General features: G+C 38.8%; 1 protein-coding gene and 1 non-coding gene across 3 annotated transcripts in view; one reads left to right on the forward strand and one right to left on the reverse strand.

The window, feature by feature from the left end:
• The first annotated feature begins 2,448 nt into the window (after window positions 1–2,448).
• Window positions 2,449–2,523, forward strand: TRNAT-UGU (transfer RNA threonine (anticodon UGU)). Its single transcript has one exon. It is a non-coding gene; the product is annotated as a tRNA-Thr (tRNA).
• Window positions 2,524–5,177: 2,654 nt separating this feature from the next.
• The window catches only part of NALCN (sodium leak channel, non-selective), a 290,882-nt gene continuing 279,315 nt past the window's right edge, over window positions 5,178–16,744 (reverse strand). For both annotated transcript variants that reach the window (XM_060233672.1, XM_060233671.1), the window contains 7 exons: window positions 15,437–15,569; window positions 13,461–13,576; window positions 12,952–13,109; window positions 11,968–12,118; window positions 8,044–8,190; window positions 7,505–7,622; window positions 5,178–5,449 (listed from right to left, as the gene is read on the reverse strand). In XM_060233672.1, coding sequence (XP_060089655.1) covers window positions 5,256–5,449; window positions 7,505–7,622; window positions 8,044–8,190; window positions 11,968–12,118; window positions 12,952–13,109; window positions 13,461–13,576; window positions 15,437–15,569 — 1,017 coding nt within the window. In that variant the 3' untranslated portion in view covers window positions 5,178–5,255. The remainder of the gene's footprint in view (window positions 5,450–7,504; window positions 7,623–8,043; window positions 8,191–11,967; window positions 12,119–12,951; window positions 13,110–13,460; window positions 13,577–15,436; window positions 15,570–16,744) is intronic.

Here is a 16,744-nt window from a genome sequence, read left to right on the forward strand (position 1 = left end):
AGAGAATCCTTAAGTCTTTCAGAAGCAAAATTTTATGTCGATATAGACCATCTGTTACAAGATATTCCATGGCTTCCTCCAGAGTATCTATTTAACTGGATAAAGGAATGCCTGAATCCAGGGGTGGAATTCTAGCAGGAGCTTCAATGCATATTAGGCCACACACCCCTGATATAGCCAGTCCACTAAGAGCCTTGTAAGCTCTTGGAGGCTTGGCTACATCAAGGGGGTGTGACCTAATATGCAAAGGAGCTCCTGCTAGAATTCCACCCCTGCCTGAATCTATGGATTAGTTTACCTTGCAAAGGCAGTTGTGCCCTAGTGACCAAAAACAGCTGCCCTGTTATGCAATGGTTTACGCTGGCCCAGGCTAGCCTGATCTCATCATATCTTGGAAGCTAAGCAGGGTCAACCCTGGTTAGTACTTGGATGGGAGACCACTGAAGAAAGTCCAATGTTGCTATGCAGAGACAGGCAATGGCAAACCACCTCTGAACGTCTCTTGCTGAGAACCCTGTGGGGTTGCCATGAGTTGACTGTGACTTGGTCGAACTTTCCACCCCCCTCTTCCCAATGGTTTATGCCCATGCCTTTAGCTCCTAGAGGTTCAAAACAAGACAAAGATGAACTGAAAGGAGCTAGAAAGCAAACTTCCTCCTCCTGATCAGACAAAGCACAACGATGACAGGTGCCAAGCAGGTTGTAGCCACCAAAGTACTGCAGGCTGAGCACCATGACCAGATTACCAGTTGTACTGTGGCACTGTGAGCTGCTGCTTCAGCACAGCTGCTGATAGGACACACAACATTTCAAGTGCCTTAAAGTATGTGACGATGAACAGCTAATTAGTTCACCTGATGGGCAATTATGACTGATTATGTTCATAAGAACATTAAGAGAAGCAATGTTCGATCAGGCCAATGGCCCATCCAGTCCAACACTCTGTGTCACACAGTAGCCAAAACCTCCCAGGAGTCATCAGGAGGTCCATCAGTGGGGCCAGGGCACTAGAATCCCTCACACTGTTGCACAGAATACCTGAATTCTGAACAGCAAATACTGTGGGAACGGAAGTCTGACAACAAGCATTGCTGAAAGCAGCTGATTTTTATTGACACAATAAGGCAAAAAGGATAACGTTTGCCCGAGTTTTAAAAAGAACATTTGCCATAGTGACAACTCAGCAAGGTACTGCAGTTCAACACATTATTGAAAGTTCAAGAAAACATCTTTTATAAATCTGATAACACTCTTGTTGACTGCCTGATGGGTTTTTTTTGTACAAATCTGAAAGTTCAAATGGACACAAAAGAGAAGACAAAATCTCGCCTTTGACAATGATGGGAATGACATTTTCAGTAGACCTTTGCTGCAATCTAGTTATAACAACAGAATGCACAGACTTAATAAACACATTGTAAGAGCTTTAACCTTTTTTTTTTTTAGCATGAATGTTAAACCTAAATTGTAAATGTACAGAGACACAGGTACATCATAATGTTGTAAAGACAACAGCATTCAAAATAATGAGTGTGGCAGATCACTGTATTCAATGCTTTCTGAGTTAATGAGAATTCTTATTTTTGGTCTAAACAAATTTTGCATTCACAACATGAGTTAAAAAAAAGGAAAGAAAACCAACTCTTAGTGTTGCTGAATCTGCTTGTATTTTGTTTACAAGCCTCTCAGAGAACACGGACAACTTTCAGTTTTTTCAATGAATATAATTTAGTGAAGTTTTCGGTGAGCCCCCTAGAAGATCACAAACCAGGTTATGGTAGTATAACATAATTTCCATAGGAAATAATGGTGGTGGCAAAGATCCCATCCCAAAGTTGTCAAGATTGGGAAGAAACTACAAAGGCCCTAAAGGCTCTGTTTGTTTTGTATGGAGGCATCAGAATCCTGCCCCTTCCCTGTACATTGTCTAAGACTCTAGTAGTAATAAGATGGCTGTTATTCATCACTGTTTGGCCATGTAACAACCCTATTGCAGGGAAACATGGTTTCAAGGCCTTTATTTAGTCTGTTAACTTTGCCAGACTTTGCACCCTGTTCTTTCGACACCACACAAAATGAAGTAAGAACATGGCTGAAATCTGAGGTGCTGAAATAAATTAAGCCAGATCTTATCCCCCTAAATTGTGCTACAGTCTTGATGTTTCTTGAGCAGCAATTGTAAATATACATACAGAGGAATTCTGCTCTGCCAAGGCATGTGTGCACATACACAAAGTCCTCTACTTCCTGGTGTGATCAAGAGTTTTGGTGCACTGCCCAATGTCATCACTTTGTTAACTTGAAACTTGCAGTAGGAGACTAGACTTACCGTAATCTGCTGCAAGATCAGGTGGGGATTCTTACCCCACCCATTTTATATATCCCCAAACCAGGATGGTTTTTAATTCATATGTGCAGTTGTGTATGTGGAAGACAGAGGTAGTAAGGGGAGGGATGGTGGCACAGTGGTAGAGCATCTGCTTTGTAAGCAGAAGGTCCCAGGTTCAATCCCCGGCATCTCCAACTAAAAAGGGTCCAGGTAAATAGGGGTGAAAACCTCCGCTTGAGACCCCGAAGAGCCGCTGCCAGTCTGAGTAGACAATACTGACTTTGATGGACCAAGGGTCTGATTCAGTATAAAGTGGTTTCATATGTTCATAAGAGAGGCTATGTTTGTAATTTGTTTGTAAGCAAATTTGTTTGTAAGCAAATTTGGCGAATGCAATAAGAGAGTTGGGACAGTGGTTGTTTTTTTTGGACAAGTCACATTGCTCTTTTGTCAATAATTAGATCCTGTTTGCTTGGGACACTCGTTTCCAGTTCTGAGATTGTTTTTTGGTTGGAAGAAATTCTTCCCCTGACTGTCCTTTAAAAACCTGATATAGCTTCAGGTCTTACCTGAACGTGTGGTTTCCTGTTGACAGAGGCAGATGTGGGCCCTCAGAGATTTGTGGACTTTCAGTGGTCCCAGAAAACAGGATGTATGGGCAAGAGAAGAGGGTCTGGGATAGGCCCTGACAAGCTTAAGGGGTCCCCAAAAACCAAGGCAAAAGGAACAGAAGAGCACATTTGTAACCCTCTGTCAAGTAATGAAACTCATTTGATGTTAGCACAACCACACACTCTCAGGGTCATGGTCAAAACAGAGTTCACATCAAACATCTAACAGTGTTTTAGAACTGCAACGTGTCTTGTTTTCCTAACATGTTCCCCACAGCATAACAGTTAGCATCACACGTTCCTAAAAAAACCGTAAGGACATTTGCAGGGTAAATAAGGACAGGGAACTTAATAAAGGCGTAACATAAATGTCAGTACTGCATGATTAAAGTACTTCAGAACTGGAACACAGTGATGATTTTTTTTTTACACAGTGAATTATAAGATCCTTGAGCCTCTCTAATGAAAGATATTTACTTTCATCAAGGGCAATCGAATGCAGAAGCAAGCTTCTGTGAGGTACCTTTTTGGACATGTTCCGTGTATCAGAACAATGCTGCATACATCTCAGCCTTGCTAGATTAGTTCTGCATATCCACCCTTCAAGATGGTCAAGTGGTTCATCTCTGAAAACACCAATTGCCAGTTTAGGAAAGAGCAGTTAGGGAAGGGTGAGCTGAGTGCAGGCCCAACCTAGCTTTCTCCATCTCTGCCTTAATGAAAAATAAGTATTAACTTAACAGCTATGTGCTAGAAACCTGATAAGTGGGAACATGTGCATCACAGTTGTTTGATTACAAAAATGGAATATAAAACAAATGTATCATTTTTGAGTTTGAAACAAACAATCCGATAGCTTGCATACTGAAAATAAAAGGTAGCTTTTCAAGTCAGGGTTTGTATATGGTAGAAAAAATAGATCTCCAGCCTCAGGTCCTTCAGGGCATTTGTTAATATCTGTATTGGATAAGCTGAGGACCTATAAGCATTTCCCCCCTTTAAATTGCTCCTGTATACTGCATGGTGATCATTTCCAGGTGAAAATTCTGATTGGCACAGAAATATATACTTCATTACAGATTAATTTCATGTGACCAGGGGTGGAATTCTAGTAGGAGTTCCTTTGCATATTAGGCCACACACCCCTGATGTAGCCAATCCTCCAAGAGCTTACAAAAAAGAGCCTTGTAAGTTTTTGGAGGATTGGCTACATCAGGGATGTGTGGCCTAATATTCAAAGGAGCTCCTGCTAGAACGCCACCCCTGCATGTGACATTTCTCAAATGTTGAGTTTCAAGCCAGCATATTTCTTTAAGTGCTTAGAAGTGCTCGAGAGTCCCCACTATGGCTTTAAACTCTCAATAACTGTTCGCCACACTATACTGCAAAATTCATTGCATAGATTCCCCCAAAGATCCAAAAAGAAGCTGGCAAAGGCTGCTGAAAAAAAAGAAGGAGAAAGAGAGAGAAAAAGAGCCAAGAATCAGTGGTGGCTGGTACCCATGCTGCAGTGGTGGGGTGGAAGGCAGAACGGTCAGCTGGCAGGCAGAAGCAACTATGTCTGGTATTGCGCAATGATACCAAAATCATTTATGTGCTGTGGTACAGGTCCTTAACACTTCTGCAGGGGCCAACCTAGTGTGACTTCTCCTTTCAATACTGTCGAATTACCCAGTTCAAGAAAGAAATTCTGCCACATCCCCCGCCCCTTTCTTACAAAGCCCATTACATGCTAATTGTAAGACTGAGGTTTGTGCGATCCAAAAGGATATAAGTAATGTAGATCTCAGTTTGAGTACTGAGGCGGATGCGCCTGTAGAAAATGGGGTGGGAAGCAATCTGCCTCTGTCTTCATAGGGAGGAATTTGCTTGCCTGTAGTGCTGAGTTAAAACAAAGGCAGGAGAGAGACTGACTGACCATAGAACTGGCAGTCTGCCACTCTCTAGACAGTAAGAAGGCAGGCCGGATGAAGTTGAGGGCAGCTTGGGGGTTGGTGGGGCCCACTCACCTTCATGAACCAGGCTCTACTGCCCAGAATCATATGACTTAAAGTTTGGGCCATAACCTTTTTGTTTTTAGTGAACCTTCTATCTCTTTGTTAATTGTCTTCACACGAATAATCATCACACAGATCAAATGCCAAAGAAATAGTATATGGAATATCTTACCAACTTGAAGGACAGTGAGTCCAAAGACTTATCTTTTTTATAAATGGGTAAGTCAACCAGATCTTCCATTTAAAAACAAGGAAAAAATGGATTTTATTCCAAAGTTACATTGCATAAGTGTGATGTCAATTGGTATCTCTTCCCTATCAGATATCAAGCAGGTCCTCTCCGCTCTCATCACTCTCCACAGTCAGCTGCCTTGTCCACCATTTCTTGACCTCTGACCCACAAGAAGCCGCATCTGACATGGGATTCATCTTGCACACCACAGACTTCATAGTTGTACGACCACCAAACCGTAAATTGACTGAAGACACCGAATGGCTTATTGGCTTTGGGGCTAGGAGATTGAATAGAACAAATACTTGTTAATGTGAATATGTTTTACTGAACTACTACCTTACCCTTCTATTTATGTCAAAATGTTTTCACACAAAGGAAAAAGTTTCACACTTGATAAAACAAACCTCTTTGAGACTTTAAAACATTAAATGTGTTTGAAGTGCTACTTCTGTGCTACTTTCAACACTGTTCTCTTTTTGTTCTACATTAACAATAATTATACTTGTAGTATTCTCTTTTACTTGTAGATCATGAAGTGATTACTCACACAGGTTTCTACAGCAGAGATGGGTGTGCTCAAAACATCTGTTTATAAACAGGGAAATACAGGGATGAAAGGAACAAGGGAACTCATGCAGCCTATACATATAGCTAAGTAAGCAGGAGCTTGTTGCAAACGTGAGACTAAACTCACTCAGCACTTGCCTGCAAATATTAGAGGGGAAGCACACCATTCCATTGTAATGGATGCAATCAACAGACCACAATATCTAATTTATATTGCAGAATATATGTTTTACATGCAAATTAAAATGTGATTTAAAAAACCCCCCAGCCAAACAAGTTTCTTCTAGTGTCACATCTTTAAATGCTTTAAAGATGAAATGATTTATGTAAACCAGGCCAAACATGTAATTTTAATACAACCAAGTTTGGGTTCACTACATATTTGTTTTTGTACCCAGCACAGCATTGGAACTCATGCTTAGCCTAATATCTTCTAATCACAGGATGATTTCCTATACCTTCCCCATAAACCTCCTCACCCTCCTCCAGTGGGCTTTTTGCATTTTTTTAAAAAAAAAAATGGTAGTAGGTATATTTTAACCCTATATCAATGTATCTCCTACTAATAATAAGGCAAAAAGCGGTGGTGGCGGTGAGTAAACAGTGAGTACAAATTAAAATAGTACCAGATGTTGATGGGAGGTGTTAAAATCAGTACCTTCCTATCCACACTTTCATCAAATCCAAAGAATGGCTGGACAAAACTGCAGTGCATCTCAAGAAAGGTTGGCAGAAGTGTGATATCGTCGAGAATTAAAAAGAAAATCTGCTGAAGTTTGGGGTGTGTGTGTTACAGAGCAAGAACATGATACGGAAGCAACCATAATGCTTAACAGTCTCTACAACTCAAATAATAAAACCTTCACATTGTTTTTTATCTTGAAATCCATTGTCTGCTTATAGTTTCTATTCATTTATATAACCATAACATGATCTTTGACTTTGATCACTATGGGACAGAATTTATAATCTAGAAATATTCCCAAATATTTACTAGTGTTAGGGAACTGGTAGTTGCACTAAGATCATATGACCTTAGTTTATTATAGAATAAGACCTAGATAAAGCTGTAGAATATGTTTTACACTGTCATCCTAAACAGAATTGCACCCTTATCCATTCATGTCAATAGCTTTGCTTAAGATAGTACTATTTGCTGTTCAAATTAAAGTTATTTTAAGCCTCTTTTTGTTAAAGTCTTTATGTGTAGATCCTGAAATATTATGTTAATCAGTTCTGATGATTAAAGTTCATCTGGGGAACATATTTGCTGCATTGCTGCCATGGATCACATGTGTATAGTCTTTGAATAAGGACTGCTTGATGTAAGTCTGTGACAGAGGAAGGCAGTTCTTGGGGATCTGTAAAATTTTAAAAATCAGAATGGGGGTCTTCATAATGAGGGTGGCTAAAATTTAAAATCTGCTTCAATACAGCATACTTTGTATTTGCATGGGTCATCAGATACACCCAGTAGGTATGGAACTCTGTGGACCATGAACATGCTCTGGAATCCTCTCTGATCTCACAGGAGTATGTGGATTAATCAGAAAAGTGTGAAATGCTTTAGAGTTCTGTAGATCATTCTAGTAGAGGTGGTACAGAAAAAGAGAGGGGCCTCTGTTCATCTCCTCTCTCCTAGAGGAGGTATATCTTCACCATCCTTGTGACAATAATCTATCATATAGAGGGACCCATTCCAACTGCCAAGTCCACATCCACACTAGAGGATTCATCTTCTTCTCTAAAGATTACCTTCACCTACCTGAAGGCAAACGCCATTGTCCAAACTTTCGCTGAGGTTTACCGGCTTCAGTAGAGTCTTGTCGATACCCACCTCTATCTGAAAGTGTTGGACTAAGGAGCTGCTGTTGACTACTCGTCTGAAAAGAAGAGGGGGGGAAATCCATTAATATAGTTCTAAGATATATTAATCAGTCAACCAACATTAAATGAAAGAATCTTAGAAAAGGAAATAATGAACAAGCAATATCTTTTCCCTTATTGGCTCTTATTTTATTAGTTCTGTATCGCAGAAAGATTCTATTAATCATGAATATAATATTAATTTAATATAACATTAATCACAGCACACAGGATATCTTATTTCTAGACCATTCTGTCATTTGACTTGCAGTCACTTTCACACTGGTCACAGTAAACAGAGTCACACTGAATTGGACCTGAAGCCAGCGTGGATGTGGACACTTCTACATATCTTATAGAACCCAGAAATTTTTTTAAAAACAACCTTTCCATGTGAGAATTCAGGCTTTTGCCTGCTGTTTAGAAAAATGACTTTACCTCAGGTTGTGCATTATCTTGATTGTTAGCATTCAGATCTTCACTTGGTTGTGTTGTCTCAATGCTTGGTGGATTTAGAAACCGGCTAAGCTCTTGCTGTTGACTCTCTCTGAGACTATGGATAATACTGCATGACTGTTGTTGTTTCTATTAAAAATACAATATAACAACATTTTTTTTTTCTTTAAAAGATATTCTTCAACAATTTAGCTTTGTTCCTGATTGTCACATTTCTTTCAAATTTTTTTTCTTTGTAAAAAGGAAGAAAACAAATGGGATTTTTGGACAACAGTGATCCAGTCTCCAAATGCATTTAATTTTCTTTAGAAGAAATCATGCCTCACTCCACTTGCTTCATTTCTCTGAGAGAAATCACCCTGTACCCTTGAATTCCTATTAGCAATGGTAAGGAAAAAGACAGAAGTGCCTATCTTTTTTTAGTTTTAAAACTATATATACACACAGCCCATTAAAGTAAAATTAAAATCTGCCTTATGAAACCATTCAAAGTGACAATTAAACAAAACGATCATTTAGAAGAAATAAGTATTTATAGAGCTTATCCACAGGCTATTAAAGTAAATTAGTCTTAGTTGCTTTTAAATTAGATACTATATAAGAATAACAGTATGATCACACAGACTCTTCTAAAAACGATGAAGTGCAGTTTTCATGTTGCGTTGTTTTTAATGTATCATAACCCTGTATACTTAAAGGGATATATTTCAATTCTAAACATCACCACATGAGCTAGAAAGTGCCCTCTATGGGAAGTACAGGAATAAAAAATCCCCCCAAAAAAACTGCAGTGGAAAAATCTTTTTCTTTGCTCCTTCCCTTCTGAACATTTTGTAACATCATCAAATGAATACCAAACAGCTTAAATGAATATTAAACTGTAACAGGACTACAAAAATCTGGGAGGAGGTTGTCGATAGCGCTTAGAGTCCAAGAGGGTGATTCTTAGCGACGCAGGAATGAAGGCTGTACACAGTATACAGGTATGCAGGAATGAAGGCTGTACACAGTATACAGGTATGCAGGAATGAAGGCTGTACACAGTATACAGGTATGCAGGAATGAAGGCTGTACACAGCTGTCGGACTCTATATGTGAGTGGATTTTGAATTTTTTGTCAGGTCGTTCACAAAGGGTTAAAATGGACGGATATATTTCCTCCGTGAAGATCTTAAATACTGGCACCCCTCAGGGATGTGTCTTGAGTCCACTTCTTTTCACTATTTACACGTCTGATTGTGTTTCTAGCAGTCTGAGTAACAAAATCATTAAGTATGCAGATGATACAACGTTAGTAGGGCTCATCTCTGAGGATGATGAGTCTGCGTATAGGAGGGAAGTTCAACAGCTGTCCCTTTGGTGTAAAGTAAATAATCTTATTTTTAATATAAATAAGACGAAGGAAATTATAGTGGATTACAGGAAGAGTAGTTTGGACATCCAGCCGTTGTTTATTGATGGTGTTATGGTAGAACAGGTGACAGAATGGAAGTTTCTGGGAATTACCATGAAACAGGATCTAACATGGGGGGCAAATACTTTAGCTCTAGAGAAAAAGGCCCAGCAACGACTATACTACTTAAGACTCTTAAGATCACTACAACTGTCAGGGAGTCTGCTGGTTGCCTTTTATCGTAGTTCCATTGAGAGCATTTTATCTTATTGCCTCTGCGTGTGGTTTGGGAGCTGCACGGAGGCAGAGAGAAGGGTGCTCCAAAGAGTGACGAGAAGAGCACAAAAGATTTGTGGATGTTCTCTCCCCTCATTGGTGGATCTGTATAATATGGGATGTAAAAGGAAGATACAAATGATCCTAAGGGACCCTTCACATCTGGGCCATTTGCTATTTGAGATCTTACCGTCAGGTAGACGATATAGAGTGTTGAAGGCTAGGACAAACAGATTTAAGGACAGTTTCTATCCAAGTGCTGTGGTTAGGTTAAATGCAGGGTTATGAAGGATTATCTGTTTTGGATGTATTTAATGGTTTAAATGGTTTTAATGGTTTTATGAATGTTTATCTGTTTTAGATGTATTTAAATGGTTTAAATGGTTTTAATGGTTTAAATGGTTTTAATGGTTTAAATGGTTTTAGATGTATTTAAATGGTTTAAATGGTTTTAATGGTTTAAATGGTTTTAGATGTATTTAAATGGTTTAAATGGTTTTAATGGTTTAAATGGTTTTAGATGTATTTAAATGGTTTAAATGGTTTTAATGGTTTAAATGGTTTTAGATGTATTTAAATGGTTTATGAATATGTGTGTTTGATGTGTTGGTATGTTTGTGGAAGAGCACCTCATTTCGTTGCTCTCTTTTTGTTGAGAACAATGACAATAAATTTATCTATCTATCTATCTATCTATCTATCTATCTATCTATCTATCTATCTATCTATCTATCTATCTATCTATCTATCTATCTATCTATCTATCTATCTATCAGTAGCTGTAAAACCACTATATACATTTATTTACACCAACTCACTCTCCTGACTGACAATATGCTCCGCTGCACTCCAACTCCATTAACCCACACACACTATAGTTACTCTGTACATTTATACATTGGACAGCCAATCAGCAACTTGCTGTGTCATGCTGACTCTGCTGGCTGATGCAATACCTTTGGCAGCCAGCCACCTGCTGTCATGTAGATCATCTAAGCCTCTAGATCTACTTTCAGTTCTGCAGCACATGCTATAAGCTGTCTCCTTACACATATAACAGTGACAGAGGTATGTCTCTCCTCCTATTGACAGAAGTTGGTGTTTACAAAAAATCTCTACCACATGGGTGAGTGATCTTTAGACCAACATTTGTTCTGTCAGTGTCAATGTTACTGAATATCAATTAACACAAGCTTTCAATACTCTTGCAATACATCCTTTTAATAAATCCAAAAGATTAAAGCATCCCTTCTTTCAGAAAGTAGTATCAGTAAAAAGAGGAAAGATAATACTATCCTGTACCTAAAGGGCAGAAAAAGATTTCTGAAACAGGCATATAGCTACTTTGTTGCTTAACCAATAACTCTTTCTGACTGTACTGGGTAGAGAAATGCTGGTAAAAGCAGAGGCTTCATCCTATGTTCCCAAATGAAGAGTTTGAATTCAGAAACCTTCATTGCCTGAAATTCCTCTACTTTTGGATCTCGAAGTTATCAGGAACTCAATACTAGGGATAGGCACAGACCCAAACCTGAGCCAAAGCCTGGGATGGACTTTGCCCTGTTTGGATTTTGGAAGCCAAGGTCAGGGAAGAGGCCTTTCCCTCAATACTCACCAAGCTTTTCTGCTTAGCTTGCATGTTTGGCAAGCCATTTCCAGGTGGCATTGGGCCCCTGTGTTGCAAGTGCATTGCCGACATGCGTGTGTCACTTCCAGGTAGCATGGGTGGTTCAGTTTGGGCAGGATTTTTGTTCAGGGGTTCAGTTCAGGGTTCAGTCCAGGGCTGCCTGGTTCATGAGCCCCAGACCAAACTGGGCATTCCTAGTCTGTGCCCGTTCCTACTCAGTATTTACTGAACTTCAGCAAATATTTTTTGACATTGGTGCCTGCAGAGATATTCAACTGTTTTAAATTTTTAAACATTTGCCTATGCACACATAATTTTTTAAAGAGTCCAATAAAGGTTTCCCTAGACGATCCCATTGCTCAGATTTTGCTATTGTTCTGAAGCCATCACTTATCTATTAAATATAGTAATAATCATGAAATGTCTGTGTTCACTAAATGCTGAATAGCTAAGGAGATCAGGAATTACGAAGAACGCAAGACTTTGCAAAAGCAAATGGCAACTCTTTTATATGTATACAAATATAACAACTAGATATAATGACCTCATAAGGAGACCTATTTAAACAAGTATGATACAATTTTTCTGTTATTACCCTTATTAAACTTACAGCTCTAATGCGTTTTAAGCACTTCTTCAACCACATTCGTATGGTCTGTTTGGCAACCTCTTCTTCTATTGTATACTCCAGTTGTTCCCTAGCAAGCAGTTCCTCCAGCTGAAGACTTTTTCTGATGTCAACGGACCTATATGAGAGCATGCTAGAAGAAAAATATACAGGTATTAGAATAATAATAGTGAGGTTACTTGAATCCTATGTATAAATGAAAACAATTGTGGCTGTACTGTACAATTCATTTGGAAAATAGATCTTCAGGTTGCTGTTTAAGAAGTTGCCTGATGACCTCTGGGTTAGTTAAAACTGATGCTATGCATGGGAGGGTCTATTGAAAACTGGAAGCAAAGATAGCAAAGAAGTTAAACAGTCACACCCTTTTCCGGGCAGTAATAAAGCTAATGGTTACTTCAAAACAAGATAATTGGCTCATAAACTGGTTGGATGATCATGATGGTATTTCTTTACATATTTTAACAAAATAATACTTTTATCCTGGCTTCCTTACTAAGATCTGCAAAACCTTGCTGGATCAGAACAGTGGTTCTACTTTAACATCCTATGTCACACAGCAGCCAAGTAGTTGCTCTGGCAGGCTAATAAATGGCCCGGAGGCTAAGATCTTCCTCCGTATTGCCTCCTAGCACTGGCACTGGAAGTTTATTGTATCTGAATACTGAATTTCCCCTTAGTCATCATGGCCAATACCCCATTAACGGAGCAAAAAAGAAAAGAAAAGAAGGGATTTCCTGAATATTTCCAGAATCTAAACACCATACCATATTTGGGAATACTGGGAAATACCGATAATTTTTGGGTTCAATATACCCGAACCCCAAAAATATCAAGGGCTTTTTTTGCACACCCCTAGTCTAATCCCTTTTAAAAGTCATCTGTACTTTCAGTGAATTCCATAATTTAATTATTCAACTCTGAATCGGACTGCCCTGCCAATGTCCTTGTGCCCATCTTAAGTACCTTAGTACATCATGGAATGTTACGTCTCCACCATTATGGAGCCTCTCCATTTCATAGCACATGTGCTTGAACAAAAGCTTGTCCTTGTCCAGATCAACTTCCAGTCTCCCTCGCAGCAACCTTAGTAAAAACTTTACTCGGAAAGTAGGAATCACTCCCTAGGAAAGAAGAAAAACTTGAAATAATGGACACTTATTAAGATATTCTCTTTTGTTAGACCTTTGAGTATGAGTTACCAAGAGATACAGGGATGCTAAGGACACTTTCCTGGGAATTAATCCCCACTGAAGAATATGGGACTTAATTCCATGTAGTCTTCCTCACTAATTTACTACTGCACCTGAAACTTAGGTCACTACAAGCGAATTCAGGCCTTTCAAATTAGATTTAGCTTGAACATGCATATTGAAAAGAAATTTCATAACTAGACTGCACTGCTGCCATTAATAGAAAAACTGCATTTGCTTTCTGGCAAGTAACTAAAATGGAATTACAGTGAAATCTCTTACCTCCCTTTTGTCATCAACCATGTTCCATATGATTTGAAAATGCCTAAGATCATTATAACTTAAGAGCTGATCCTCCTCCGTGGAGTAAAATAGTGAGAAGTTTTCCACAATTATCGCTACGGAAGACACCAACATTAAACACAGTATAAGAACTTTCAAGCATATGTGCTGTACATGACTTAATAATCACATATCTAATTGTGCAATGGATATTTACTTCTATACTTAAGACTGGCCAAAATGCAATATTTCACTTTTCATATTAATATATCAGGAATTAATATTTTCATGTCCATAAACAAACCAATATAGGCAATATATTTCACATTAGACATTTTGGTGTGTATGTGTGTGAAGTACCATTAAGTTGTTTCTAACTTATGACAACCCTATGAATTAATGTTCTCCACAATGTTCTATTGTTAGCAATCATTCTCAGGTCTTGCAAATTGAGAGCTATGGCTTTCTTGATCACTTCAATCCATCACATCTTGGCTCGTCTTCTTTTCCTGCTACCTTCAACTCTTCCTAGCACTATTGCCTTTTCCAGTGACTCTTGTCTTCTCGTGTGGCCAAAGTATAACAGCCTCAGTTTAGTCTTTTTAGCTTCTAGGAAGAGTTCGGGCTTGATTTGGTCTAGCAACCACTGATTTGTCTTTTTGGCAGTCCACAATATCCATAACACTCTCCTCCAACACCACATTTCAAAGGAATCCACTTTCTTTCTGTTGTCTTTTGTCATTGTCCAGCTTTTATACCCATACATGGGGTATACTATGGCATGAATCAGCTTGATCTTGGTCATCAGTGATAACATCCTTACAATTTGATAAACCAGAAGTAATTCATATCTTTGGAAATGTTCCACTAACATCTAGGGAAATTGAATGAGACCCTCAAAAAGGTTTAGGATAATAATAGCTTTCTCAAGGCAAACTATATGTTACTTTCATATACACATGTAAAGTAGAATGATTCACCTTTCAAAGCACTAATTTATAAGTCTTCTTATTACTGAAACATTCTGGCCCCTGTACTGTTGAACACAGAGCAAACTTTGTAAAAAAACACGGGAATTAAATTCTGCATTTACAAATCAGCAGATAGATTTCTCCAGCGTTAAAACTATAATCTAATTCTGCAATAACAATCTTTGGGCACTTTCTCCTATTTGAACTCACATCCTGAGGTGAGTCCTTGCTCTGGTTTCTGTTGCCTCCTGATATCAGGTTCACAACTACAAGGCGTTGAGGCCTTGCCTACAGTGGTATCCCTTCTCTGTGGAACGTATTTCCTAGATAGGCTCTTCACAATGCTTGTGAAACTTTAGCCTGGCATTTTGCTTCAGTGGTTTTGTGTTGAAATGGTGCTGCTGACTGAACTTTTAGTAATGACTTTTTTTTTAAACGCTGGAGCCCCCAAGGAGTTGTGTGTGTGTGTGTGTGTGTGTGAGAGAGAGAGTAATACATATATCCCATCCCTGCTTTCAAGATCATCCTTGCGTAAAGTACTCAGTTTCTTAAACAGGATCATGCACCTTGTTCAGTTCACTGACTTTCATCTTTTCTCAACTTTCTATACTCAGTCCTCATTAGCCTTTTTTGTGTGTCTTTTCTTTTTCTAAGGTTAATTCATAGAGCAATATTTCCTGTGTACCAGCGTAGTGTCACACATGTGAAGAGACTCCCTACCTTGGGGATGTCTTGGCTTTGCTTCTTTCACAATTGGCTCAGAGGGCAGCCACTTTACTATTATATACACTAACTGTCAAATTTTATAGTTGTCTGCATGCATATTGTTGTTTTTATTCTTTTTTTAAAATCACTAGATAGTTTGTTTATATAGTTGTGTGTTGTAGATCACCTTGAGGGTCCCTTGTGGTCTGAAGGCTAGCTTATAAATAAACGAACATATCACAAACATTAGATGTAGTTATAGATAATGACTATTTCTATTGCCCATAGTTGATAACTTACCCACAAGCAAATTCAGCATTATGTATGCAATGATGACATAAAAAGAACAGAAATACATAAGAGCACCAGCATAGTTTCCACAATCCGTCTTCCAGTATGTGTTGTTATCTGGTGTACAAAAAGGAGGTTGAACCTTCAAAACAAACATCACAGTTAGGAAACACTATGTTCATTTAACATGATAACTAAATCCTGATGCGCATGGCAGATTAGTAAAGACTGTGGGGTTAAGGACATGGCAGTGGATACATGTGTTTTGGATATCTCCACACATCTCCCTCAGACATGCAGAAGACAGACTTAGGGGTGCAGGTGAGAAATACTGAATTCTTCCCTCCCCAACCCACTATCTACATCCCCACAGCCCTTCCCTGAATTTGTTTTTCCTGGGCAAGCACATTTTCACAGTTGGCATTCCACTGAGGAGTAGTGAAAAGAAGTATGTTGAAGGAGGAGCGAGCAATCTGCAGTCTTCATCTTTCAGTCTGTTTTGGATATAAATGCTTTCCATTTGCTCCTATATGCTTTTTCCTGCAGGGCTGCCAGGAATTCCAGGGATAAAGAAAGACTGAGAAAACAAGAAAGGGGTAAAACCCTCTCTTTGCACCACAGCTATAATGTGCATCCCCTCTATCCCTATTGCTGCTACTTACATTTTTAAAAAATTGTATTTAGAAAAGACTGACCATCAAACCCCCCAAACTCTGAAGCCTTTACCTTCATGGACAACAGGGTAGAGTAAAAGGCTATGTTCCAAGGGACCAGTCAGCCAATTCCTACTAAATCAGGAATCAGGGAAACATACTACCTAAGGGTATATTTCGTATATTCCCTACTCCTGTGCAGACACATAAATTGTTTACATTTTAGGTGAAGTTACAAGCAGGTGGTAAAGCAGTGTGAGCTCTCTGGACCAACATTATGCATATTTAAGGGTGGAGAATGGAGATTAAGACATTTAGATTGTTTTTCTGCATTTATCATGCCTACATGGATTGTGAGCACATGTACAGCAAAGCCAAAAATTCACTACTGAGTGCAAAGAGTGAAAAATATTTATCAACTAGCAATTGAATCAAAGATGGGGATAAGTAGATTGGCCATATACATGTGTATCTGCTGATGCTAGGCCATGCTGGCCAGATCTGAATTTATGAAATTATTCCTATGCCATGTTCAAAGAAAATAACAAATGAGATTTTGTGTGAAAGATACCATTTTTTTTTTTAAAAAGGGCATCTGTGATGGACTTAAAGCAGTCTATCTGAGTGAGGGTTCAGAAGCTCACTCTGATTGGCTGAGCCGCTT

Source organism: Heteronotia binoei, chromosome 3 (assembly GCF_032191835.1).
Source record: "Heteronotia binoei isolate CCM8104 ecotype False Entrance Well chromosome 3, APGP_CSIRO_Hbin_v1, whole genome shotgun sequence".
Taxonomy (NCBI): domain Eukaryota; kingdom Metazoa; phylum Chordata; class Lepidosauria; order Squamata; family Gekkonidae; genus Heteronotia; species Heteronotia binoei.